This window comes from Enoplosus armatus, chromosome 22 (assembly GCF_043641665.1).
Source record: "Enoplosus armatus isolate fEnoArm2 chromosome 22, fEnoArm2.hap1, whole genome shotgun sequence".
NCBI lineage: Eukaryota > Metazoa > Chordata > Actinopteri > Centrarchiformes > Enoplosidae > Enoplosus > Enoplosus armatus.
The window spans coordinates 14,188,395-14,213,698 of NC_092201.1; the positions used below are offsets into that span (position 1 = coordinate 14,188,395).

The 25,304-nt window shown below is 43.2% G+C and overlaps 1 protein-coding gene across 1 annotated transcript in view; it reads right to left on the reverse strand.

The window, feature by feature from the left end:
- ptprz1b (protein tyrosine phosphatase receptor type Z1b) overlaps positions 1 to 25,304 on the reverse strand; it is a 32,534-nt gene that overhangs the window by 769 nt on the left and 6,461 nt on the right. The window contains exons 3-30 of the mRNA XM_070929385.1: positions 18,995 to 19,174; positions 17,239 to 17,390; positions 17,032 to 17,127; positions 16,822 to 16,888; positions 16,200 to 16,357; positions 15,194 to 15,344; positions 13,444 to 13,628; positions 12,155 to 12,281; positions 12,016 to 12,053; positions 11,048 to 11,524; positions 10,792 to 10,963; positions 9,707 to 9,946; positions 7,456 to 9,009; positions 6,683 to 6,827; positions 6,457 to 6,548; positions 6,275 to 6,360; positions 5,161 to 5,181; positions 4,205 to 4,301; positions 4,040 to 4,122; positions 3,809 to 3,943; positions 2,169 to 2,300; positions 1,855 to 2,012; positions 1,603 to 1,738; positions 1,310 to 1,456; positions 1,067 to 1,160; positions 480 to 553; positions 244 to 372; positions 9 to 161 (exon numbers count right to left, since the gene is read on the reverse strand). Coding sequence (XP_070785486.1) covers positions 9 to 161; positions 244 to 372; positions 480 to 553; positions 1,067 to 1,160; positions 1,310 to 1,456; positions 1,603 to 1,738; positions 1,855 to 2,012; positions 2,169 to 2,300; positions 3,809 to 3,943; positions 4,040 to 4,122; positions 4,205 to 4,301; positions 5,161 to 5,181; positions 6,275 to 6,360; positions 6,457 to 6,548; positions 6,683 to 6,827; positions 7,456 to 9,009; positions 9,707 to 9,946; positions 10,792 to 10,963; positions 11,048 to 11,524; positions 12,016 to 12,053; positions 12,155 to 12,281; positions 13,444 to 13,628; positions 15,194 to 15,344; positions 16,200 to 16,357; positions 16,822 to 16,888; positions 17,032 to 17,127; positions 17,239 to 17,390; positions 18,995 to 19,174 — 5,279 coding nt within the window. The remainder of the gene's footprint in view (positions 1 to 8; positions 162 to 243; positions 373 to 479; positions 554 to 1,066; positions 1,161 to 1,309; positions 1,457 to 1,602; positions 1,739 to 1,854; positions 2,013 to 2,168; positions 2,301 to 3,808; positions 3,944 to 4,039; positions 4,123 to 4,204; positions 4,302 to 5,160; positions 5,182 to 6,274; positions 6,361 to 6,456; positions 6,549 to 6,682; positions 6,828 to 7,455; positions 9,010 to 9,706; positions 9,947 to 10,791; positions 10,964 to 11,047; positions 11,525 to 12,015; positions 12,054 to 12,154; positions 12,282 to 13,443; positions 13,629 to 15,193; positions 15,345 to 16,199; positions 16,358 to 16,821; positions 16,889 to 17,031; positions 17,128 to 17,238; positions 17,391 to 18,994; positions 19,175 to 25,304) is intronic.

Consider the following 25,304-nt stretch of genomic DNA (forward strand, 5'->3'; position numbering starts at 1 on the left):
TGTGTTACCAGTAGAGACTCCAATGTAAAGTCCTGCACAAAAAGTCTCTCGTCATTGGACAGACATACATGCTCCTCCCCCGAGTACAACACTGTGAAACCCTCAAAGCTCATTGGCTGGTCTTTAGTGGGCCAGTAAACACAGGACTCCCCCTCTTCACTCTGACATAAACAGGAAAACATGTAAGAGTGTGCGTGTTTATATACAGTCATTCATCATTCGGAGAATGTGTGTGTGTTGTACCTGACAGTGTGTGTCTGGCAGACGGACAACAGTGTGTGTATTGTGTTCCCAGATCAGTCTCCAGAAATCTGCCACCGTGCTGCTCAGAGGAGTCTGGCTCACGATGAACTCCTTACTGTGGTGATGTCCCTGTGAAAACACAGCCAATGTTTTGTTGATGCATTCAAAACAGCAAAACAACACGTGTCCTTTAATAAACCAAACGGCAACAAATACACAGTTTCCAGCCGTCTTACCATGACGTAGGAGGCGTTGATGTACCCCGTGGAGTTTGTTTCTGAGGCGGTCAGACAGACTCTTGATCTTTCCACTAGACAAAAAAAAAACAGCAATACGAGACCTCACATAATTCATGAGCCTATTATACATTTTCACCACGCTGGTAAGATAACCAATCGGCCGTGCGACCTCAATCTACCGCTGACTTTATGGTGTGATCATGTGTCGTTTTTCAACAGGCTGTGGATGAAATGATGAAACTTTCAAAGCTCTCCTGGTGAGACATCGTGATCCTGCATCGGCTTACTTGCCTAAATTGTAACTAGTTGCTTTGTGCATTGTGTACAAATTAATCTAGGAGTATGTACTATGTGAACTCCGTATCAGCTGTAATGAATGAAGGTCTTAAAAGTAGGTTTTTACTCAGGTAGTAAAGCCGGACCCGCCTTAAGGCCCTCATCATGTCAGTTGATATTGTGCTTCAGTAGGTGCATATTCCCAAATTCCCAAACAAAGATTCATCAAATGACCACAGACCAATTGCTGCACAGTAAACTTTTAGGGGCCTTTTGGGGCTCTGGGTTAGTAAACCAGGCCTGCTTACCAGGCATCAGAGCTCTGGCTCTGTTCCTCTCAGCATTGCCGTCTCTCAGGGCAGTGCTGTAGTCTGCGTGCTTCGCCTGACGCTGACTGATCAACTGAAACACAGAAAGAGAAAGAGTCGATGTGTACACTTGCATGAATATAATATGAGCAAAACCCAAACTGTTGGCTAAATGGCTCAAATGTAAAAGAAATAAAAGAAAACAAAATAAAATGCGGGGGGGAAACGGGCAACATGCGATACCTTGAACTGTTTGTCCATGCGCGTCCTGCCTGACGCTCCAGGGGTCAGGAGGTCCGACACATAAGTGTGGAGGAGGTCAGAGGTCACCAAGGTGTCACGGCTCAAGATGGCCTCCACCAGAGCATCATGGATGAACACGTACTGCTCCTACAGGAGAGCGACAGGAGAAACAGAGAGACACTTTGTTACCAAGAAGGACTGACTGGACGGACATTGAGAACCCCATCGTCAATGTGTGTGTGTGTGTGTGTGTGTGTGTGTGTGTGTGTGTGTGTGTGTGTGTATCCACTTACCTCCGTCTGAACCAGGAAGTTCCTCTGCGTCCGGACATGTTTTAGGAAACCGAGAACGTTCACCGTACCCTGATCCTGGATCTGCTGCAGCATGCTGTCTATCACTATGTAGGTTCCTGTCCTTCCTACACCGGCACTGTGACACACATCATGTCAAACTCGTCAGTATATGGTATATCTGAATCAGTAGCGCTGTCTCTCTCTCTCACACACACACACACACACACACACACATACACACACACGGTGTACCTGCAGTGTACCAGTACGGGTCCCATCTCCTGTGTCCGCGCCCGGGAGGAAGCTCTGATGAAGGACAGGACAGGCAGAGTGTATTCTGGGACGCCCATGTCAGGCCACTGGGTGTAGTGGTAATGGAGGACTGTGTGTTCAACTTTCCTCTGAGATGCCTGGAGGACGAGACAGGGTGTTACTGTGTGTGTGACAGAGCTAGTTGGAACTGAACCCCAAACTCACTTTGAACCGTCACTGCAGTCAGCGTTGTTTGTTGCTGTATGTATGTGTTGGAGAGAGAGAGAGAGGGAGTGTGTGTGTGTGTGAGGTACCTTATTTGTGGTATCTCTGACAGTGAACGTCCGCAGTGTGTAGTAAGCGAGGGTCTTGCTGCTCTTCAGGGTCACCTGGTATGGGCCGTATTCCTCCTGGTTCTCCTCCGGCCAGTACTGGTCACATTTTGTCTGTAGGAAGATGACAAAAGATAAAACGAGAGCAGACGACCGGTAGAGATGTCCTCCGTCTGTGCTGATGTAGCTGTGACAGAAGTCCTTTTGTCCCTGTGAGGAGTTATTAGGAGAAACTAAATATGTATTCTCTTATTGTAATATAAGACAATACATAATAATAATAATGACATAATAGATCCAAACCATAAGGTGGCAGTAATCGAAAAACGCTAAATCCTCTGTATGCTACCTGCCCAGCACCGACTGACAGCACTGACAGACTCAGTTAGAGACTAGCTGGTGAACATAGTGGAGCAGTTAGCTGCTGAAGAGCCACATATTTCTCTCAGGAGTTGGTGGAGATCAAACAGAGCTACAAGAGAGTGCATATTGGACTTTTATTCATCAGCTGGCCAGAAACTCGACGCTAGTGTTTCTGTGTGTAAATAAGCTGCTGCTTGCTAACACAACTTTGAAGGGGATATCAATGTTGTTTAAAGCTTGCTCCGCTGCCTCCAAGTGGCCAAAGAATCAATTTGATGCTACTTTAAAAAACCTAAGATCTTTCTACTGTCGGCTCAAACTGTGGTTCATGTATTAATGCAGGACAGATACTTGGCAAATGCTTGGTGGCAAATCTGTAGTTAGTGGGTTAGTAATAAGTTACAATGTAGGTTTCTATACAAACAATGTTTCATCTCACTTGTATTTGTGTGACTGACACTTCCTGCCTGCTTATTGCTAACAGCACTGACCCAAGATAACATTCACTTTAAAGGTCCCATATTGTAGAAAGTGAGATGTCCATGTCTTGTTTGATTATAAAGCAGCTCTCGGTGCTGTATAAATACTGGGAAGGTATCAAAACGCTCAGTCCACGGAGAAATGCACACAGCCCGTATTCAGACGCTGTGCCTTTAAACGAGCCGTCAGGACTTCAGTAAGGTTGTGATGTCACAACTGTACAGTCACCGCAGTCAGACACGCCCCCAGCAGGTCATCTGCTCCAATCACAGCCCACCCACCAAGTACAGGGACGCTCGTCCACCCGCTCAGTCTGTCTGAGTTATCGGAGCGCTCTGCTCAGGACGACTCTTCAAGTGTTTGGAGGTTGTTCAGTTTGTCTCAAACGTCTTGTTTCAGACAGAGGGGGGAGCTGAGGGGCTGCATGAAGGGCCAGGAGGAGATAAATACGGACTTTTATGAACTGTGAATCATGCTAAGCTACTCTAGTGGAGTCCCAGAATAAAAACATAAAGCTGAAATGAGCAGAATATGGGACCTTTAAGGTACAATTCAGCATCTTGTTTTAGTAACATGAAGGTAGATGGCATCAACATTAAACTGAGATTTTTATGTTAAAACCAAACAATATCTCCAAACGCTACAGGCTTGGCCTCTACATGTGATGATGAAAAGAAAGATGAATCGAAAAGATCAGAAGCAATTTTACTGATCTCTGTGGAAAAGCTGGTGTTTGTGTGAGACTGGTGGTAGAAGCAGCAGCAGAGTTAACCTCCTACCCGTCCTTTCTCCTTGAGGTTGGTGATCATGACAATAACCCCAACATTCTGCTGCCAGATCATCCTCCAGAAGTCTTCCCTGCCCGCTCTGAGAGGCCCTTGAGCCGCGACGTACGCCCTCGTTCTCTCATAACCCTGCAGAGGAAACCACCGCATGTAATGTAATGTAATGGTCTACAGCACCGTGTCAGTCTACCTATTAACATCCAAGGCTGACAAGAACACACTTACGTCCACAAAGTTAGCATTGATGTAGTCCCCACATTTCCCATCTCTGTCCAAGCTGTTGGAGAGCTTGACTCTGCTGTGGTCATCTGAGGGGGGAAAGGTTCATCAGTTTCATCACTGCTGCTTTATTTTTTTACAATTAAACATGAATGTTGAACAGTGACGTACAGGCCAGTATGTTGATGTATCTGTTCTTGCTTTTGTTGTCGGGGTGATTGGAGCTGTCTGTAGTGATGCCCATGTCCACTGTGCATGCCTGCACCTCCTAAAAATAAAACCCAATGGAGAACTTAAAAAAGATCAATCGCTCAGAGGAAGCAAAAACGCTAATTAGCACAATGAGCACCGGAGGCACTAGAGTGAACATGAAACGTGGCTGTTCTTCTTCTGGACGAGAAGGTTTTTGCTATTTTAAAAAAAAATCTTTTATTGGTCTACAGCTATCTATGATATTACAACACAATGGTCAAATGTCTGCAGTGAAGACAAAACAACAAATAAATAAGCACTTATGAATGAAAGTTGTAACTAAAATTAAGACAAAATAATAATCCTGAGAGAGAAAGAGACAGAACAGCACATATTAACCCCCACATTAACCCCTGGCTCATTAAGTTAAGTACACACATGTGCTCAGGCCAGCTTTGTATACAGGAGAAAAAAGGCCTAATTCATGATCTATGAAGGAGACTGATGCTACTGTGTGTGACCTATATTAAAGCCTCATATTTAATATAGATGTGGGACAACAGTCTTACACAAACAGAATTATTAGAAAGGTGGTTGCAGGGATGGTAGGAGTTTAATTTCTGTTTCATTATTATAGAATATTATAAATATGGATTAACAAAATGTGTAAAATGGGTCCCTGGCTCCTGGCTTTGAAAACATGTCTGTAAATCAGCTTCCAATACAGACTGAAATCTGAAGAAGAAGCAGAGAAAATCAGCTCTGCCTCAGACAATTCTTAATAAGAAAAACTTTCATTTGTACACATGTATATCCAAATGCCTATCCATTACTGGCAGAGAAACATCCCATCTGCAAGACAGATGGTGCAGTATAGAAACTGACTAATGGTTTGTCAGCAGGAGAGGGGTGATACTGTACAGTAGGAGTCTTACCTCATAGGATTCTTTGACAATCTAATGGAGGGTGGTGGGGATGCAGAAAGCACGACGATGGTGGTGGAGGTGGTGAAAGGAGAGTGGGGGGTGGGGGGGGACAAGATGAAAGACATACAGACAGGGAGTCAGTGCAGGTACAGGAATATGGGGTTCAGATACACACAGAGAGGCGGCGCTAAGTGGGAAATACACTGATATTCCCAACTGAGCTGTGGACTCATCCATGTTCTATTACTCTATGCTGTGAAATACTGAGGCATCATTTTGATTGTACAAATATCTCAAAGGCTTGTCAAGGCTGGGATCTTCTTCGTCAAATTGGCCTCTTTTTATTTCTAAATTAAAACGAGATTGACGTAAAATGTAGGTTTGTTGCTGCAGCTATAGAGAGGGCAAAAAACAATGTAACAAAATGGGGGGAAACACACAAAACAATTCTTCAATTAACCCTATCTGTGTGTGTTACTCGGGAGGTTCATGCTAGGAAACAGAGGTGACTCATGTCATGCAGATGTACCTGTCATTAAACCCGCAATCTGTTCTAAAATACCTAACAACATTAAGTTATGTCAATACTCCACATGAGACACTTCCAAAACAGAGATGAAGATTTTACCAGCCTGAAAGCGTGCGACAGGTAGTTTGTATTCAAAACCTGCCTATCTATATATATCTATATATATATATCTATATATATAGATATATATAGATATATATATCTATATATATATATCCTGTCTTCAGTTTGATGTGTTTGCGTTTTTGAATTTCAAGGATGAGAACCAAGTAGCACTGCCATGGTTAGTACCAAACAGCCCTGCTGCACACTGTTGCACAACATGTTGTACATGGAAGTTACACATTATCACTGTGCTAAATGATACTCCTGAAGGATATGATGTTAATAGAGATATGGAAGAGCATTAAGGAGCTATGGTGAATGAGGTACTGTCTACTTACACACAACTAAGTGATGCCTTTATGCTGGTTAAACACAAACTGGGTTGTTGTTTTTTTTTCAAAATATCTTGTAGTTGTTTATGTTCCCCTCGTGAAAAAGCCCACAGACATTTTATTCTACTCAAATACTAACTATGAACATTCCACGCACCTCAAACTCCTTGGAGAAGGTGTTGGTGGAGTGCAGCTCCATGACATGCTTCACAAACTGCTTCACTGTCAGCGGCTCGTGCCCGTCTGCAACCAAAGAGTGAACATTCAACTGTGTTCTTATCATTGCGGCTCAGTAGCGTCCTATGAGTGTGTGTGTGTGTGTGTGTGTGTGTGTGTTACCTGTGGCCAGCAGCAGGGGTGTAGATGGAGCAGATATGACTTTAGGTGATGCACTGTCATCTGGGTAGAAATTAACCGCCTGGAAACAGTTTCTGTAACAGGAAAAAATCAGAATCCAACATGAAGTACACAGGTGGAATTGATCCAGGCAGATATTGATGTGTGTGTGTGTGTGTGTGTGTGTGTGTGTGTGTGTGTGTGTGTGTGTGTGTATATGTGCGCACACCTCCAGTAGATGAGTATGCCCACCAGTACCAGCAGACAGAGCACGGTGAGAGTGGAGACGACAGCCAGAGGAACGACTGTCCTCTTCTCCCTCTCCACACCTCCGACCAGCCCGACCCGGGACTCGTGGCTGCTGTTGCTGCCCTCTGAGAGAGAGACGAAGGGCGGGGGGGGGGGGGGACAGAAGAAAAGGAGAAACAGAGATCATCAGTAAAATGATGTCTACTATAAGAATTAATTGAAAGCATTTTTACTATGTATTTGTAATAGAGTTCAAGTTGAAAACGTTGAACACAGTTTAAAAGAATAGCCTTTCAAACTCTTGAGCAGCAGCGTTTCAGCCTGTGTCCACTTTGTGACAGACTTTCAAAGAGAAATGACCTGTCACACATTAAAACTGCATTCATTTTCTTCTTTTCTTTTGGCCACTTGAGGACGGCACAACAAGGTGTAAACACTGACATATAATCACCTTATAATGTTGATATGGTGAACTTGTTAGCAAACTGTTGCTTATTAACAAATTCAGCAGAAAGTGAACAGCATTAGCATTCAGAGAGTGAATACATCCTCTGTTACTATAAAAATAGTGATTTTAAGTGTTTATGTTCCCGCCAGCAATATCAGTGTTGTTTGGCATAAATGATGGCTCATGATGGCTGAATAGACAAAACAAAGAGCTCAAACTGTGCAGGTTAGCAACTAAATGGTCCTGTAGCATTCTGTCACAGAGAGGCAGAGCTGAGGAAAAGCTGGGCGTTGAGGAACAATTACCTTCCGTTTGCTCCTCTGTGTCCTTGTTACCATCTGTCAGTCTGAGCAGAGGGACGAGACGCCCCAACAAGGGACTTCTTGCAGCATCAGACAACAACCTGTCCGTACCAATTACAGCTGCATCGCTATCCTCTTTATCACCTCCTTGGGTGTTCTCCTCACTCTCCAGACCTCCGTTTTTTCTTTTACCATCACCATCTCCCTCTTCGCTGTCCTCCAGAGTAGAGACACCCCCCACACATATGTTTCCACCCTCTTCACCGTGTCCACCACCATCGCCATCGTTTTCACTGCTGCCAAACAGCGGGAACTCTGTTGCAGGTTGATCTTGACTGACAGACAGCTGGAGACCATCTCTTCTTCCGGATACAACGTTTTTGTTGCCGTCTTCCCTTCCATCACCTTTGTCATCACTTTCCTTTTCACCTCCAGCTTTGACACCTTCTTTGTCATTACTGACTGTCTTTCCATCTTCCCGTCCATCTCCACCACCCTCTCCAGAACCATTGACGTCCTCAGACCAGCTAAAAACTGTAAAATTGGACTCAATTTCATCCCCACTGTCGGTGTCAGGGTATATTGTCTTTCCTACCACAGTCTCAACTTCAGTTTCTCTCAGCATGTCCCAGCCTGCTGCCCTATTGAGCTGTCTGGCACTCTCATCTGTTTCACCATCCACTTTCCTCACTCTCTGATTACCAATGCCACGTACTCCATCTCCATCTATCTTTTCTTTTTCCTCGCCACTTAGCTCATTGTCATTCTCCTCCATTTCCTTTTCCGCCCCTGCTTCACACTCTTTCCTGCTACTTAATTTGTGTCCTGCTCCATCTGTATCACTATCCATCTTAACTCCTGTTGATCTACTCTTCTTTCCAGTATTATCCACCTCAAAGCTAATAGCTGAATTTGGAATAGTAGAGAGGTCGTTCTTGACTGTAGTGACCGAATCAAATTCCTGAGTGAGCCTGTTGCTGTAAAGGCCAGAACCTGACCCACTTCCCTCTGCTGGCCTGCCTGTGTTTGATTCTTCTGAATTATGAGGAAGGGACAAAGTCAAACCTTTAGAATCAAAGAAAGATGTGACTGAAGTGGAGTCGTGGTCTTTTTTATGTCCATCCGTCCTAGCTTCGACTTCATTGTTGGGACATGGCGAGATGTTCAGACCATCTTGAATTCTACTGTCAGTTCGATTATGCGAAGTATTTGGGGCATTTCCTTCAAATGCTTTTGTTTTTGATAAGTTGATGGTACTCAAGTCATAATCAGGCAGCAGAGAAAGGGAATATGCAGTGATTAAATGATCCTGAGAACCCGAAGTGGTGGAGAGCTGAGAGTGTTCTAAATCCATTTGTAGACGGACAATAGAGTACTCTTCGGAGGACTTTTCATTCTGATGAAAGATAATGTCACTCCTCTTATCGTCAGGGAGGGCAGGAGAAGGACGGAAAGTGCTGGTGTATTCATTAAAAGGGTTGAGTGGTTGAGGAGACTTTGTTAGGCCAGAGGACTGTTCAATGGTTGAGTCCTCAACCTTGGATGTGGGTGTATTTGCTGCAAGAAAAGCCAAAGTCTGAGAGAGAAAAAAATGTTTCCAGGACACCAGCATTGAAACTTGTCCTTTCAAACAGGACTCAGCCAAGGTGGAGTTTTCGGTCATCATCATGCCCACATGAATGAGGAGATGTCACACGAACAGATGAGACACCCTCAAGATGAAGTGAGGCCTGCATTCACTGCGAGAAGGACTGAAGAAAAAGAGAAAACAACCACCAGAGTGCGCCATCGAGCCACGGAAAAGAAAGCAGACCCAGAAGAGGAGTCCCAAAAGTAGCTACTGAGCTTGAGTGGACTCAAGTGGATTATACAGAGCCAGGAAAAATATGACCTCATATGGAGTTGAACATGCTGCAAGATTTGAGGAAGAGTCAAGCACATTTCATTTCTGAACCAGTTCAGAGAGCGAGGCAGCCGCTGATTATCACTGTCATCAACGCCAGCTCTTTTCAACCATCCTCATTACCACCACAACCACCACCAGCATTGTCTACAACATGCCACCGAGATCACAGAGCACAGGAGTGATTAGCCAGAGAGCAGTGGGCTAATAGAGGAGAAAGGCAATCATCCACCGCAATGAAGTCCAGCTGCACAAAGAGACTTTTATCTATATCATGCTGCTGTTGTGTAAAATCCCTCATATTATAAATTCATAGCCACTTTTGAGGTGCAGTAAGGTGTTTCACCTTACCGTTAAACATGGGCTGGGTTGTATGCATCAGCACCCGGAGAAGAGAGGACGTGGTGAACGACTTGTAGACGGACTCGGCGAGTGTGTTGCTGGCGGTTGCCGCCCTCGCTGTGATCCAGAAGGGCGAGGGGGAGGGGGACGGGGAGGAAGAAACTGAGGTGATCGTCTCTGGTAGAGGTTTGTTGACAGGGGCATCGCTGTCTTCAGAGGACGGCGGGGAGACTTGGTCCCAATCATGATCTGTGGGACAGAATGTACATAATGACGATATGACGTGATGCAACATGACATGATATGACATGTTTGGTCATGTCGTGAGGTGACACAACATGACGTGACGTGATACGATATGGTTTTTCAGGATGACCTAACGTGCCCTAACATGATGTCACATGACAAGCCATGGTATGTCACAGTATGACAGATGATCTAACATGTCATGATGTTAATGTAATGTAGGATGTCATTTGACATGATGTAAAGAGACATCACGTTATATGAATGAATAAATGAATGAAGTTTATATTATTGTGTCATGCATACAACTATGCTTAGCTCGCATTGTCTTAAAAGACACCGTAGAGTGATTTAAGACAGATCCAGAATAATGCATGTTCAAACAATAAATGTCCAAAAACAAAGTAGTAATTTTAAGATTTTAAGATCTTCACAAATGCAAGAAAATGCATAAATTCATAATACTGGCAAATACTAGTTAATCTTGCCCTCTTTTCTGGACTTTTGTGAACAGCTAATCAACAGTCATTGGTTATAATGACTGAATGATACAACTTAAGCAGCAGTAGATGTTTGTATCATTTATTTGAAATATGTATAAAATGTATAAAAACATGTATAAACCTAGGAAAGATAGGTTTCAATTTAAAATTAAGCTATCAAAAATCAACACACAATCTAAACATGCTAATGTGAGCAGAATCAGGTCAAACGTCCAGTGGAAGCAAAGTCTTCTGCTGCTACCCATCTACATATTTAGGCCCTACACGAAGAGCAGCACCAACCCAAGGTGTTTTTGGTAAACAGGAGGGCCTAAAAAAGAAAAGGCTCATCCAATCAAATCTGACCTGGCAACACAGCAGCAGCAGACACTGTTGCGGCAGAGATGGTGGTTTCTAGTGGAGCGTTGTTGACTGTGTCTTCATAGAAGATATCTGTGACTTGGATGTCCTCCAGAGGAGGGGTGTAGAGGTCTGACTGGGGAGAAGGGAGGCCACTTTCACCGGCCTGGTCTGGTGACTGCAAGTGGAAGAGGCAGTGCACAAAAACGAATGAAGGAAATAAAAACACTGAGAGAAAGAGGCGATGTGTTTAGTGAACTACCTGATTCGGCAACACTGACAACGAGGCCTCTTCTGTGATTTGTCGGCGGATCGTTGGCAGGGCGGTTGTCCGAGCAACTGGAAACAGGAAGCCCGGCTGCTCAGTTACCTCGGTTACCCATATTGCACCGTTGCCGTCAAAACCCGCTTTAGTGAGTAGTTTAGTTTGGTGCGTCGGGATCATCTGGTCCTCATCAATCCAGTTCTGATCCATATCATCGGGTTTAGACCTGTTCCCGCCCGGTTCCTTTTTCGCATTCTGGCTGAGTCGAGTTTTCAGTAGAACGGCAGACTCAGAGGGCGTCTTGGGGCTTGAACCGGTGCTGACCTGGACCAGGAGGTCCTGGTTTTGTGTGGGTTGGTTCTGGTAAACTCTGGTCTGCTCAACTGGGATCTCCTCCACAGGGCTGTGGTCCTCTGGGGACAAATCCAACTGATTCTGGTTCTCTGGCTTCTCCCATCGGGGTTTAGATGAGACCTACCACAAGGAAAGAAGCACTACTGTGTGGTTACATGCTGTATGTGATTATGAGGGACATAATCGCCGCTTCTACTTTAAATGAGGGAATATGAACATCCTACCAAAGGCACAGAGCTGGTACAATTATTGTGTTTACTTCTTCAACATTCAAATTAAGTGATAAGAAATAAAGCACTCTCCATTAATGCAGTGTGGAAGAGCACAGGCTGTGCTGGTTCTCTCAGTGAGAAAAACATGGCAGTCTTAGTCTTCTTGTTTTTAATCTCTCCTAAACATGCTGAAAAGTCCTGTCTAACCTTTTGCACTGCTCTCCAAACACTCAATGACAAGCCTCTACTGACATAATTACGAACATTTGCATAATAATTAGGTTCACTGATATGCCTGCATACAGGGATGAAGTTCAGCACTGCAAAATAATTCAGCACAATGAATGCCAACATCCAGACTGGTGTCAGGTGCAACCGCAGATACTCAGACTGTCCTACCTCCCTGTCGCCTTCAGCCTCAGGATCTGAATCACTTTCTACAGAGAGGGGAAAGAAAGAAAGACTTACTTACAATTGCAGTACATGTAACAGCTAAAATATATGCTCTTATTTTGTAGGAGTTTGTGTGTGTATGTACCAGGGTCTTCTAATGGCATGTCCACGATAATCTGGTCGCTCCATCGTCCCCTGAGTCTGTTGGTGCAAACAGCAACCACCTGAACCACATAGCTGCTGTTGGCCAGCAGGCTGGGGATGATGGCACCCTGTAAAGTCACATAGGTGGGTTTAGAACATCAGCTCCATCACCAAAAAAGCCCAGCGGAGGATGTAGTTCCTGGGGAAGCTGAAGAAGTTCAACCTGCCAAAGACAATGATGGTGCACTTCTACACCGCCATCACTAAGTCCATCCTCACCTCCTCCATCACCATCTGGTACACTGCTGCCACTGCCAAGGACAAGGGCAGACTGCAGCGTATCATTCGCTCCGCAGAGAAGGTGATTGGCTGCAATCTGCCACCCCTCCAGGACCTGTTCGCCTCCAGGACCCTGAGGCGTGCATGAGGCTGTGGTCCATCAGGACCAAAACCTCACGGCACAAGAACAGTTTCTTCCCATCTGCAGCTGACCTCATCAACAAGGCCCGGTACCCCCACTGACACTGACTCTATCATTTCTATTTCTTTCAAATTAGCTGAGCTACTCCATAATCTTTCCACGTGCCCTCTGGTTACTGCAGAAGCACCCCCTGGAGTGCAAGTAACCCTGGTTGGGAATCACTGACTTAAATATGTCTGCTGTGAAATGTCCTCCCATTTTCAGTACAAACTCATATAATAATATTTCCTTTTAGACTCCAGAATATGTTGAATGTTTGAATCTCTTCAAAAAGACGAACTACCACACGGACAAACTAATATAAAAAGCGTAAAATCTAAATAAAGCTACCAAACTCAGACTGAAAACAACGTTAAAATAAGAACGGAAAGCTATTTAAAAAGCAAAACAAAACACTTAACACATAGAAGGTTTCAGGTGGGGTTAACATTTTCTAACCGTCCCTCATTTGTGTCGCATTAGGTTGGTCTGAATATTGACGCTCAGTGACCCGTTAAGAGGCCAATCAATCAGTCGATCACTTTGATCAATCCAGATCCCAACAGCAGTCGCAATGTGAGAGCGACAGATGGAGAGTGAGAGTGGAGGGATGGTTGATAGAACTGTAACAAAGCATGTTGTAATACCTCCTGCAGGAGAAAAGGGAATGACTGTAATTTCAACCTATTTGAGTCCTGATGTACCCGTGTGGACTGTAGATAATGGTGCACAGCATTAGTTGGAATTACATGCCGTCAAAGGTGAGTGTACATGTGGGTGCTGGTTGTAAGGTGATGTTTTTCTCTGGTTTGTGGAGAGATCTGTCGTACCACGTCCTGGTCCCCGTCTGTCCGGTACTCCTGCTTGCTCTGGTCTCCGCCCTGCAGCCTCTGGTAGGTGACGGTGTACCAGTCGATGGTTGTGTCGTAAACCACGCGGGGACGCTCCCACGTCACCACGATGGTTGTGTCGTTCTGGGCATCGGCCTGAACGTTCTCTGGCTCCGAGCTGCAGGCTAGAGGAGGCAGAAAGAGAAAAAGATTGGTAAAAAGAAAACTGAAATATTGATTAGTGTGGATGTAATGAGGAAAGAAAGAGACGAAAGAAAAACATGAAAGGACAAGCCACACCTGGACATCTAAATCTCAACAGCACAGAAACGGTGCAACATCTCACATTAAGTTCAATGTTGCTGAGAGTAAGCTGACTGTACTGAAAATGGTAGAAAGCAGGAATACATTTTAAAAAGACGTGAGTGTGGCAATGAGTGGGAGGTGCGCGCACGTGTGTGTGTGTGTCTGCATGAATTTGTTACAGGCAAAAAAAGACCCTTTTCTGAATTTCTGAATACTTTATTTCAATTTCAAAAAGAGCTGCAAAATAAATTGCCTGCGCTGAGAGGAGCAGGGGCACTGAACTACAAAGTCGAGCTCCCTGGCAACCCAAAAAGACCCACTTTACTTGAGGGTCGACTTTATAAAGATGGAGAGCGTCGTGAATTCTGTCTTTTGATGATCATGGCTAGGCTGACCTTGGAGGACAGCGTTACGGCTACAGAGGAAGCAGAAGATGGGCAATATTTTCAGTCACGGAGAAAAATAAGATTAATTATGTAATATATATATTGATCCCTGGGGGAGGGGGGGGTCAATTTTCAAAGCCTAATAAGGAAGATTTTTTTACAGTACAAAATCACAACATGCTGTATCTGCTGGGTGTTAACAGGGTGTCTCAAACTCAGTGTGAGCAAGTACATGATGGCACATGACTTTTCAGCTCCAAAGACTAAAAAGTACGGCACCAAAGCTCAGTGGAATGTAAATGTAAAAAAAAAATGTGGTATCTAAACCATGAATGTGAACCCAAAACCGAAAGCAGGAAAAATGATACTGTAAGTGAAAAAATAAACTTGTAACCAAAGCTGCAGTCATGTAGCACCGCTACCAGTTCTCCACCCATCAAGTTGCTAGATGGCCTATGGGCCCTAAGTCTGCTGCCATGCCAAAGGAGGCTCAGTACCGAGAACGAGAAGACTGAAACGAAAGCAAAACTGAGAACTGAGAGCAGAGGCGGAAAAGGACCAGAGAAATCTTTTTTATCTTTTTTATATTTCAAGATATTCAGTCTAGAATGATATAAAAGAGAAAATCAGCAGTCTCTCAGTTGAGTAGTTGGAACCAGAGAAGGTTTGGTATTTTGCTTTAAAAAATAAAATAATTAATTGATTTTCAAAATAGTTGCTAACTATTTTTCTGTCGATTGACTGATCAATCAACTGTTTCAGCTCTATTATTATTCCTGCTTATGGTTTTAGTTTAGTTTAGTTTAGTTTGATTTACGATCTATCTTTTCCACATTTACATTCCACTGAGCTTAATTTGACTCCATAAAAACAGCATCATTCTGCGGCAAAAAAAACATCACTGTTTGAGTATTTAACATTGTGCTATATTATTGCTAAAGATACTTGCTCTAGTGAAGCGATTGAATGGGAAATGAAGTGAAGTGATTTACACTGAAGAAATAAACCAGAAAGAAACAAAGAAGCACATTTTTTTGTCTTGGTGTTTGATGACGTACTGGGTGGGAGCACGTCCTCCACTCCGGTGTACGAGGCAAACACCTGACCCATGAACTGCTGCTGCTGCTCCCTGAAGTTGTTCTGCAGGTAGTCCGTCAGCATCACATATCCAGCCTGCTCCATCGTCATCACCTCACAAAACGCCTCCAACTTGGTAACAGAGGCGGAGAGGAGAGAGAGGATGGGTGAACAAAGGAAGAAGAAAGATGCGTCTGTTGCGTCTTCCCTGTTTCTGTACAGCTGCCAAAATAAACCCAAACACTGATGCTTGTGAGTGTGTGTTTGTTTAAAGAGGCTTGTGTTGGTGCCAGGCGGGGGCAGAGAGACTGCGCTGCTCTATTTTTGGTTAGCTACAACGTGCCCGTGTCATGCCTTGCCACCCCAGTTTCAATCATGCAAACGTAGACAAACGCAATCACACACACACACACACACACACAAATATGCACATAGAGCATTAACACAACCACTTTCATGACCTCATTCGCTCTCCATTACTCTGCTACATAACTGATGATTATTACACAGATGATCCTTAAACGGCCTCAGCCTGGAATCAAGCTGCAGTAATGTTACAGCTTGTGTTGTCGCTACATGACAGCCACTACAAAAGCCCTATTCTGTGAGTTCACATTGTGACTAAACCTGTCACACTGCATCGCTTCAATGTGACATTTGTTTGTTTTTATTTTGTGCACAGATGTCAAAGACAGCTGACCTGAAACCAGCAACAAACTACAACCATCAAAGATGTTACTTTGTCCATTTTAAACCTCATACTGAAGTAGATCAATGTTTTTAATGACTTAAATAACCAAAAAAAAAACACATAAACTTTTCTTTTTCGTAATTTCAAAGCACTACATGACTCTGACTGCATGCGTCTTCGAGTAAGAATTGAAGGTGCATTCAGGTTAAACTTCAGTCAAAGTAAAAATGATTGTACATGGTGAGATGTTCAAAGATAAGTGAGCATTGGTTAGTGTCAGTGGAAGACCTACTGACCTGGGTTTCTGATATGGCCACTGTGTGTTTAAAGACGATCCATTCCACCATTTCAGAGCAGGGGGGTGCGGTTAGCGAGCCATTGTAGATGTAATATTTATCGGTGTTGTTAGGCAGCAAGGACCGCAAGGTGAAAGCTTCCATCGACCCGCTCTTACCTGGTAAAAAAAAACAAAAAACAAGTTGCATCAACAAAACATCACAACAAATGATAAATGTTTTGTCCCAAGCTGTAAGACCACCTCAGACCAAGCATTTTAAAAATGTATGTTAAGTCTCTGATCTGCATCATGATGTTCATTAAATGCTATAATTTCATCATTTTATAATAATAACATTTGTAGCATTTTTGTACAATCATTCTCTCACTTGCTGAAACAACACTGCTTGTGTGGTAAAACTATGTTAAATCAGTATAATGTACTAAAAGTTCTGTTGATAATGTTTACATTTTGAACACTAACTGAACGGCACTGTCTCAGACTCAGAGTAGTGTGCTGCTCATACAAGTGCTCCAGCAGAGGTTATCTTTGACAAAATGGGGGGATTTAAAACAGGTTCTTCAGTAGAAGGGTAGAGTGCTACATGCTCATTTTAACCAAGTGATGTGGAAGTGACCTACCAAACCTGCTGACAGTGTTGATGGCCTCAATAACAGGGCTGAAGTCCTCGTTGTCTTCCAAGCTGATCTGTGGAAAACAACATGAGCTTCTATTGTGGAATTCATAGACAGGAAAATATACACTTTTATTTGAATCACTTTACTTTTAGTTATTCGAGGAGGAGCACACTGATCTCTAACTCCAGGGCACGAATCGGCAGGTCGACCTACCTCAAAGAGCACAGCCAAGGCAGCGATCCTCCCTCCTTCCCTGATAGCATCATCCAGACTTTGGAAGTCATCTGGATCGAAACAGGAGATCTGCATCTGAACGGGAGCAACAAACAGGAAGGTTAGCTGGACTCAGGCTTTACTGGTAGACAAATGTAAGAACAATAAATGTGCCTCCATAAAACAGATGCTGTGTAATTTCTGTACCTCCAGAGGGTATTTCATCCCATTCAGGCTGTGTTCAGACCCATCGGACGTTGCGTTGCAGCGACCCCAGTGAAAGGTGATTCTGCCAACACGGAACCTGGAGCTCAGGCCTCCTCCACTCACAAAAATCTCTCCATCCACGCTGATGGCCACTAAAACACACACACACACACACACACACACACACACACACACACACACACAGACATGCACTAAAGTTTAACATTTATGTAAACCACCCTGGTGTTACAGAGTAGAAATGGGAAATGCAAACACTGTAGAGAGGGCTGAAGCGGCATCCTTTATGCTGAATGCTAAAAATGATGTACAAGCGCCTCAAGGTGCAGTAAGTCCAATGGCCACTTGAGGGTGTTGTGAGAAAACACAGACTGTCAGACTCAAACTTTTCCCACAACAGGCTTAATCAGGGGTGTGTGTTTGAGGGCTTTGTTTGACTTTCAGTCTCTAATAGTCAGCTGTGGCAGTTGCCGCTTGGCCACCAGGCTCCAAAGCTTTGTCCAAATTTGGATCAACTGGCAAGCGATCACCTGTAGCCTCAAAACATTTCTTCACTGATGTTTCCGTGTTTTTCCACAGTGAAAAATGCAATGTAAAAATGTCAAAAAATAAAAACAATATAGAAAGTTACTTAAATATATATATATATTATACAAAGACTACAATATTGATGAGAGCAGCTAAAAAAAGAGGTTTTAAGCAGATTATGTGATGATCCTTCTCATATCAAAGCAGACAGTAACGCTTCCTCAAGTTACTTCTTGGAGGCTCATGTGATGTTCAGTTTACTTTGTTGAAGGATAAATCAAAACAGGATATAACATTCAGTTTAGTGAGACTGTGCAGGCCATATATTTCTCTCATAGTATCATGACAGCTATGCAATATCTGTTTTACTGTGCAATTTCCTCTCTGACTTCACAGAAAAGAAAAGAGATTCATTTTAGGACCATTACCATATGGAGGGCACACACACACACACACACACACACACACAGAGGCTGAATAGGAAAGATGGCGATGATAGCTCAGACAGCTTTCATTTGTTTATCAGGCCAGACATCACTCTACTCGCTGCCTTTCCTCTCACCGTCTCGTCGTGCTCATTTCCCTCCCCTGCTTGTTCTCTCTCTATATGCATTTTTGATCTTTTGCTGCCTCTTTCTTGTTGCTCAGTTTCATCACTGCCTCTACATCGATCCTCCTCCTTTCTCCACATGATCTCTCTGTACTACTGTCCCTCTGGTTGCCTCTCTCTCTCAATTACTCGGCCTCGCCCTCCTTCTCTTTCATTGTCCGACTCTCTCTCTCCTTTAAATCCTCACTGCTTCTTTCTCTCATTAACCTCGGAGTTAAGAGCTAAGCTTCTTTCCACGTCTGGAGATTAAGATGCTGTGTTTTACAGCACCAGAATAATGTCAAAATACTTTCCATAGATTGAATCTACTACATACAGTACTGTATCTGCCTCCTCCAGCTGCTGCTTTAATATGCGCTTGTCTGGGATTGAAAAGAAAAAGAAAACAACAGCTTGTGGTTCGATTTCCGGACATTGCAAACATGGCTTCCACAGCTTGAACTGGACATGTAGAAAAGTCATGCTTGGGAAAAGGTTTTGCTCATGGCCACATTATGCTTGGAAGTCCTCTGGATTGTTAAGATTTAATTCTCAAATCAGGAAACCAGGCGGGAAAGGCACATACAGTATATACAGAGGAGTAGAAGAACATCAACATACCAGTCTTCCCGTTGTTGTGGATGGTGCTGGACTCTGCCGTCAGTGTGTCCCAGCCTTCCAGCTGTAGATTCTGGTACTGCAGCCTGACTTGGGTAAACGTCTCGTCGATGTCCACGGGCGACTGCCTCGCGCTGTTACAGGTCGGGTACTTCTTTCCCCAGCTGTGCTGGTTCAGGGTACCTGTATGTGAGAGATGAAAGATAAATCAAGGGAAAAAACTTGTTCAAGGAAAAATGTAATTCTCCCTGAAAGCTCGTCATAAAAACTTTTTGTTTTAGTCACCAGAAAATCTGTGTTTGAGCTGGAAAAGCAGCGCCCTCTTGCTGTTTTGTGACAAAAAGCAATTGAGCAGATTTCCCTCCTCAATGTAAAATTCTGAGGTTGATACGTGGACAGAGAGTCATGATTTATGGATGCCAAAATGCTTCACATAGCGCCTTTGATATACCTGTACAATACAATATGAAATGTGTACCGCTGTTAAATGAGTACAGCTCTAACGAGGGCAGATGGTCAAACTTTAGGTGAAACGTCTTCGGGTCAGGACACACATTACCTTATCACTGTGTGTGTGAGTGTGCATCGTTAATGCACGAGTGCATGTCTCATATTCTGTGTACACTTATTCTGTGAATTGTTCTTTTTGAGGAGGGGGGGGGGGTGCACAGCATGAATTCTGTTTAAACATATTGATGTGGTGTGGGTGAGTGTGTGTATTTTTGATTTTTAACAAGGCTGAGTTTATCACATGAATAATGTAGAAGAACATGAACAGCATCAGGACAAGCACAGTTTGCAGCCAAACATGCAAAACAAAACAAAAAAAAAAATCAATATAGCACAAAAGGAAAAGCAAGTATTTCATTTCAGTGCTCATAAGACTTTCATTTAGCGCAGAGGTTCTGCTAAATATCAAAAGCTCTGCAGCAAAATTGTTGTGAATTGTTAATGAGCCCATGTCTGAATTTATAATTGGTCTTTAAAGGACACACAGCGTGTGTGCGCATGTATGTGTTTGGATTAATTCATGACTGCATGTCACACTATCTGCCTTTATTGACATGCAGTGTGTGCATGTGTGTTAAATATGAACTCCCGTGTCCAAGTTACCTGTGCACGCACTGAGCTGCTGTATATATTTGTGTGCAAGCATTACAGTTTCTTGTCTTTGCACGAGGGAATGTGTTCATGTACCGTGCATTCATTCATGCACTCGTCACATTCAGTCATTTCCTCCAGGCATAGTCAGGGAAGTCTTAACTGCATTTATTACGCTGAATAATATTTCTGAGCTAAAAATGGACAAATAATGTAATGTATGAATGTACAAAAAAGATGAAAAGTACATACCATCATAAAGATTTGGATATACTACTCAGCAATATAATAAAGACTTTGGTTTGGTTTCAGGGGGAAAAAAGGGGGAAAAAAGCTTTGTTCATTGCTCCATATTTGAAGAACACAACAGTTTTACTTTGTTTTTACTTTGTTGATGTTGTTTAACTCAGTGCCACACTTTGTAAAGATGGAAATAAAGACTTACTGGATAAAGGAAATGCATCATGGGATGCTTCTTGTCTAGGGCTTTGTCACTGGTATGTGTGTGTGTGTGTGTGTGTGTTTTACAGTACACAGTAAAGACAATGGGTATAATGAGGTCAGAGCAGATGGTTTAACTGTAACTGGTCACACATGACTTAACAGGTATTGGCTTTACATTCCTTGTTGTGTGTGTGTGTGTGTGTGTGTGTGTGTGTGTGTGTGTGTGTGTGTGTGTGTGTGTGTGCATGCGTGTGAGTGAGAGACAGAGAGCTTGTTTCACCCAAGTTCAACTAAATCAGTGACATTGTTGTTGTATTGCTGCCTGGTTTGTTAGCGGCAGTTGAACCTGTGGAAATAGACTGAGGATTGTGGTGAAAATGTCTAGTAAGTTCACTGGTTCAGCAACAGACAGCCGTATTATATCTACAGGAGTTGCTTTCTGGCAAAAACAACCAAATTGTCATAAGTCATTGCTTATAGTCCAAAAGGTGCACAGATATGACTCCAGTAGGATTGCTGTTGAGATTGTTTAGGCTTTTTTGTTGGCTTGCAGAGAGTCGGACGAGAGGATTGATGGCACTCTCATGTCGCTCGCAAATTGGAGCTTCAGTGGTCTGGAACCAGGCTAGAGGGAAATGGCTAGACTGGCTCACTGAAATATCAAAACAACAAATTGTGGTTAGATGGGGAATCACATGCTGTAACTATTTCTTGACCAGGCGCAATGACTTGTCATGTCCTGGTTACCAAGAAATACTTACGGCACACGCGACGTGCCATTTTTACATTTCGGTTTGTGTGCGAATCAAATAAATGAGATATGTGTTAATTAGTGAGCTTTTAAGGTGTTAGTAGGCGTATGTTTGAACACTGGAGTGTGCCAGGCTAGCTCTTTCCCCCTGCTTTCAGTCTTTAAGCTAAGCTAAACTAAGCTAATCAACGCTAACTCTCATATACTGTACATATTGTACATATGCACCTATTGAGCCATACAGAGTTGCAGTTTACACATACAATATCTGCCACTGAGAACTCAAAAAGCTGATGCTCGAAATTTTATTGAAAACACACTGACTGAAGGTGATTGAAGGGGAATGTTACCATGAAAGAATTGTGCTCCTGTTTGATTATTTTTTTGTCCAGTTTTATGTTTTTAGCAAAGCTGTTTGGGTTGTTCAGGTAATTTAGTTTCACATTTCCATCGTGACCTATATTTTGTATGAGAGTGCTAGTACTGTACGTGTGTGTGTGTGTGTGTGTGTGTGTGTGTGTGTGTGTGTGTGTGTGTGTGTGTGTGTGTGCGCCAGGGAAATGACAGGGGGCTACACTTGTCAATGTGTCAATGACCACGTCTGGCCCCTGCAGCCGCATCCATCAGCATCAAAACACACACATACAAACGCACGCATACACCGTTACCCTTCTGACATAACGCTGCCATGGCAACAAGTAGCTGACAGGTTGGAGAATGGAATAAAAAAAAAATCCCCTGAAGCTAGACTTTCCTGTCTTCATTTAAAACCATAAACACACACGTACACGCACACCCACTCACATTCACAGTCAAGGAGTAAAAATTTGATGATTAAATATGGAAATTACATTTCATATCTCTGAGTTCCACTTGCTTTTTCACAGCAGTCCCAGAATAAAGTCTGCTGATGCTGCCAGTGTACCTATTGTTGTCAAATTCATGAGGGGAGACTTTTAAAGCAGAGAAAAAATCATTACTATATTATTTTTTCTCCTTGCTTTTGTCCTTTCTCCCCCGCCCCCTCGCTCTCCCTCTGCACCTGAATGTTAAAACATGTTTAAACAAACTAAACAGATCACATCATACATACAAATTTCAAGTTCTATAAGAAGAATTAGAAGCTGAGTCGTTTCCACCAAAATATGTATTCTCATGTTTAGCCATCTGGGATTTAATCTCTGTTCATTTGTTAAGTGGTCAAGATGAAAATAACTCAATTTGAAAAAATGTACATTTAATTCATTTTGATGTATGAACTAAAGCTGTAAAAGACAGAAAAACAGAGTAAAGATGTCTGGAAACTTTCTGAAGAAACTTTGTGCTCAAAGAGCAGTCAGCTGTGATGAAGTGGTGAAGGCAGAAACCATTTACACCTGATGCTGCTGCTCTTTTTACCACAACGCCAAGATCATTTCAGCTCACCCCTCGCTCTCGAGGGAGGAGAGGTGAGACAAGAGAGGAGGAGAGTGCACGGAGGACAAAGAGGAGAAAGGAGATACGGCAGCAGAGGACACAAAGGTAAGAGGAGAAGGAGAGAAGGTGATGAAGAAAAAACTAAAGAGAAGATACAACAGTGTAGGAGACAAGATGGAGAGGACAAAGGAAGACAGTCAGGAGACAAAAGAAGGAGAGTGAAACTGTTTCACTGTACACACTGATATACTGTGCAGACATGTTTCATGCAAATAGAAAAAGAAGTGCACATAGACATGTGTGTGTGTGCGGCCTGTCCCTCTCTTCCTGCCTACGCTTACACCAATTACGCTCCCTCGGATGGCACAAACACACACACACACACACACACACACACACACACACACACACACACACAGAGCTGATTTCACCCTCAGTGAAAAGGTTCTGCACTGCTGAGCGAGCTAACTGTTCAGAAAACAGCAAGCAGGATTATTAAACTGAATAATGTAGGGCTTGACTGTTTTTTGGGGAGGGGGGGGGGGGGCTGTCTGCTCCTGTTTGCATCATTGCTGGCAAAAAATAGCTGAATATGTATCAAATATTAAAAGCAAAAAAGCGGGTGCTGGGTTAGTTTAACCCACAGTGGTGCTTCTGAATCTGCATTATTGTCTGGCTGGCAGGATAAACCAGAACTGGTTGAATAGTTTAACCTCATTTCATGCACAGAGGGGCCTCTATTAGCTAAAAGGTTCTAGATGTAGCATTTTGTGAATTTAGATTACTTCAGAACTAGTGGTTATTTGAATTATACATTAATCTATTGATTATTTTTCAATTAATTGATCAATCATTTAGTATATAGAATCATAGAAATGCCCAATCAACAGTCATCATCAGTCAGTGATCACTGTGATTCGAATGTAATCAAAGCATCGTAAAAACAATTATGAGAGAAACCTCCCTCCAAAATAAGACAGTAGAAATATTCATGCAAACATAACTCCTTGTTAGTCATGTTTTGAAAACCGCATTTCATTCACAGCTTGCACAGCCAACAGTGGTGGCCGGCAGTAAACAGGCTCGCAGTTTAGCTCACTAGAGGTGGTGCTAGTCCTTGACCCTCACTTTGCATGTTGTCGAGAGTTTCCTGGTCAGATTTGGAGGGAAATCTGCTGGATTGCTTTACAGCACAAAACAGGAAGAAGGCGGAACTGAAGCCTTAGAGTCCAAGGCTGATGGGAAATATCAGTTTTTTGGGCAAACACCAACCTTTGCTACTTAAAAAAACAAATATAAAATAAATATTCAATGGTGGATTTACTATTAGAGAACAATTGTTCTGTCTTGGCTGGTTTCATGTGTTTCAATCAGGATCTCAGTTTGCAGTAAAACTCTTTGATTAAAACACAGCAGAAGCCTGAGCAGAGAAAAAAGTATTGTTCCTTTGTGTGAGGGGAGAATTCAGTCATTTTTATTCTGCAGATTCAATGTCTATGAATGCATTCATTCATGGGTACACACACACACACGCACACACACACACACACACACACACACACACACACACACACACACACACACACACACACACACACACAGACTGACTGACATAAAGGAGTGAGCCTGAGGCTGACAAGATCTAAGCTACTAAATGAATCTATTATGAATGGTAGAGAAAAGACTATACACACACACACACTCACACACACACACACACACACACGCACACACACATATCACTCATCCAGCGAGATCTACTATGTTAATGATGGACTGTCACACACATCAGCAGCCGGCGTATCTGACAATCAGACCTGTCAGATCATTCTGACAGGTCTGGGGGAAAAAAAAACTCAGGGTATGAATCAGAGTCCCCATATGTTCTGCATATGATCTCTGACGGCTCCGTCTAGACGAGTGAATATAAAAAAGTCTCTGGAGCAAGAGACGGCCGGGACAAGACTCTCTGCATGGGGTTACTTAGTTATATATTCAACGACTGCAGACTGGCTCTCTGTACTGATTGACTGTTTATCTGAAAGGGTTAACTAAAGAGACTTACTTAAACAAACAACTTGTGCTCCTTTGGCTCCGCTTAATGAGGTTTACCTTAACCAATGAGATTACTCCTGCCTATGAGTACATGTTAATATAATAACTTATAGCCCAATCTGCCCACCTGTGGCTGTCATGGAGGATCGATTAGACTGGCCAGGCTAGTAAACATGAGCATGCCGTGTGCCGTTTACTATGATTTTTGGATACATCACAGTTCACACAATTACCACTCATGTCCTTGTAGGGCCGCCAAAGTGCAGAAATTGCAGCCACTGAACTCATTAACCCAGTTTCGTACTGGTGCACGCGAAGAACAAGGAAGGAAAATGGGCGACAGAGAGTGTGTGTTTGCGAATAAAGGAACACACACACACACACACACACACACACACCTCTGCATCATTACCTCACGTCTCCCACAAGGCTCCAGGAACAGCCACACAGACGGAGCAACAACTGGAGCAGAAGAGCAGCCAGCCTAAAGTATTTGGTGACTAAGAGAGCAGTTGAGAACATAGTGGGTGGTGAACACATGCATGT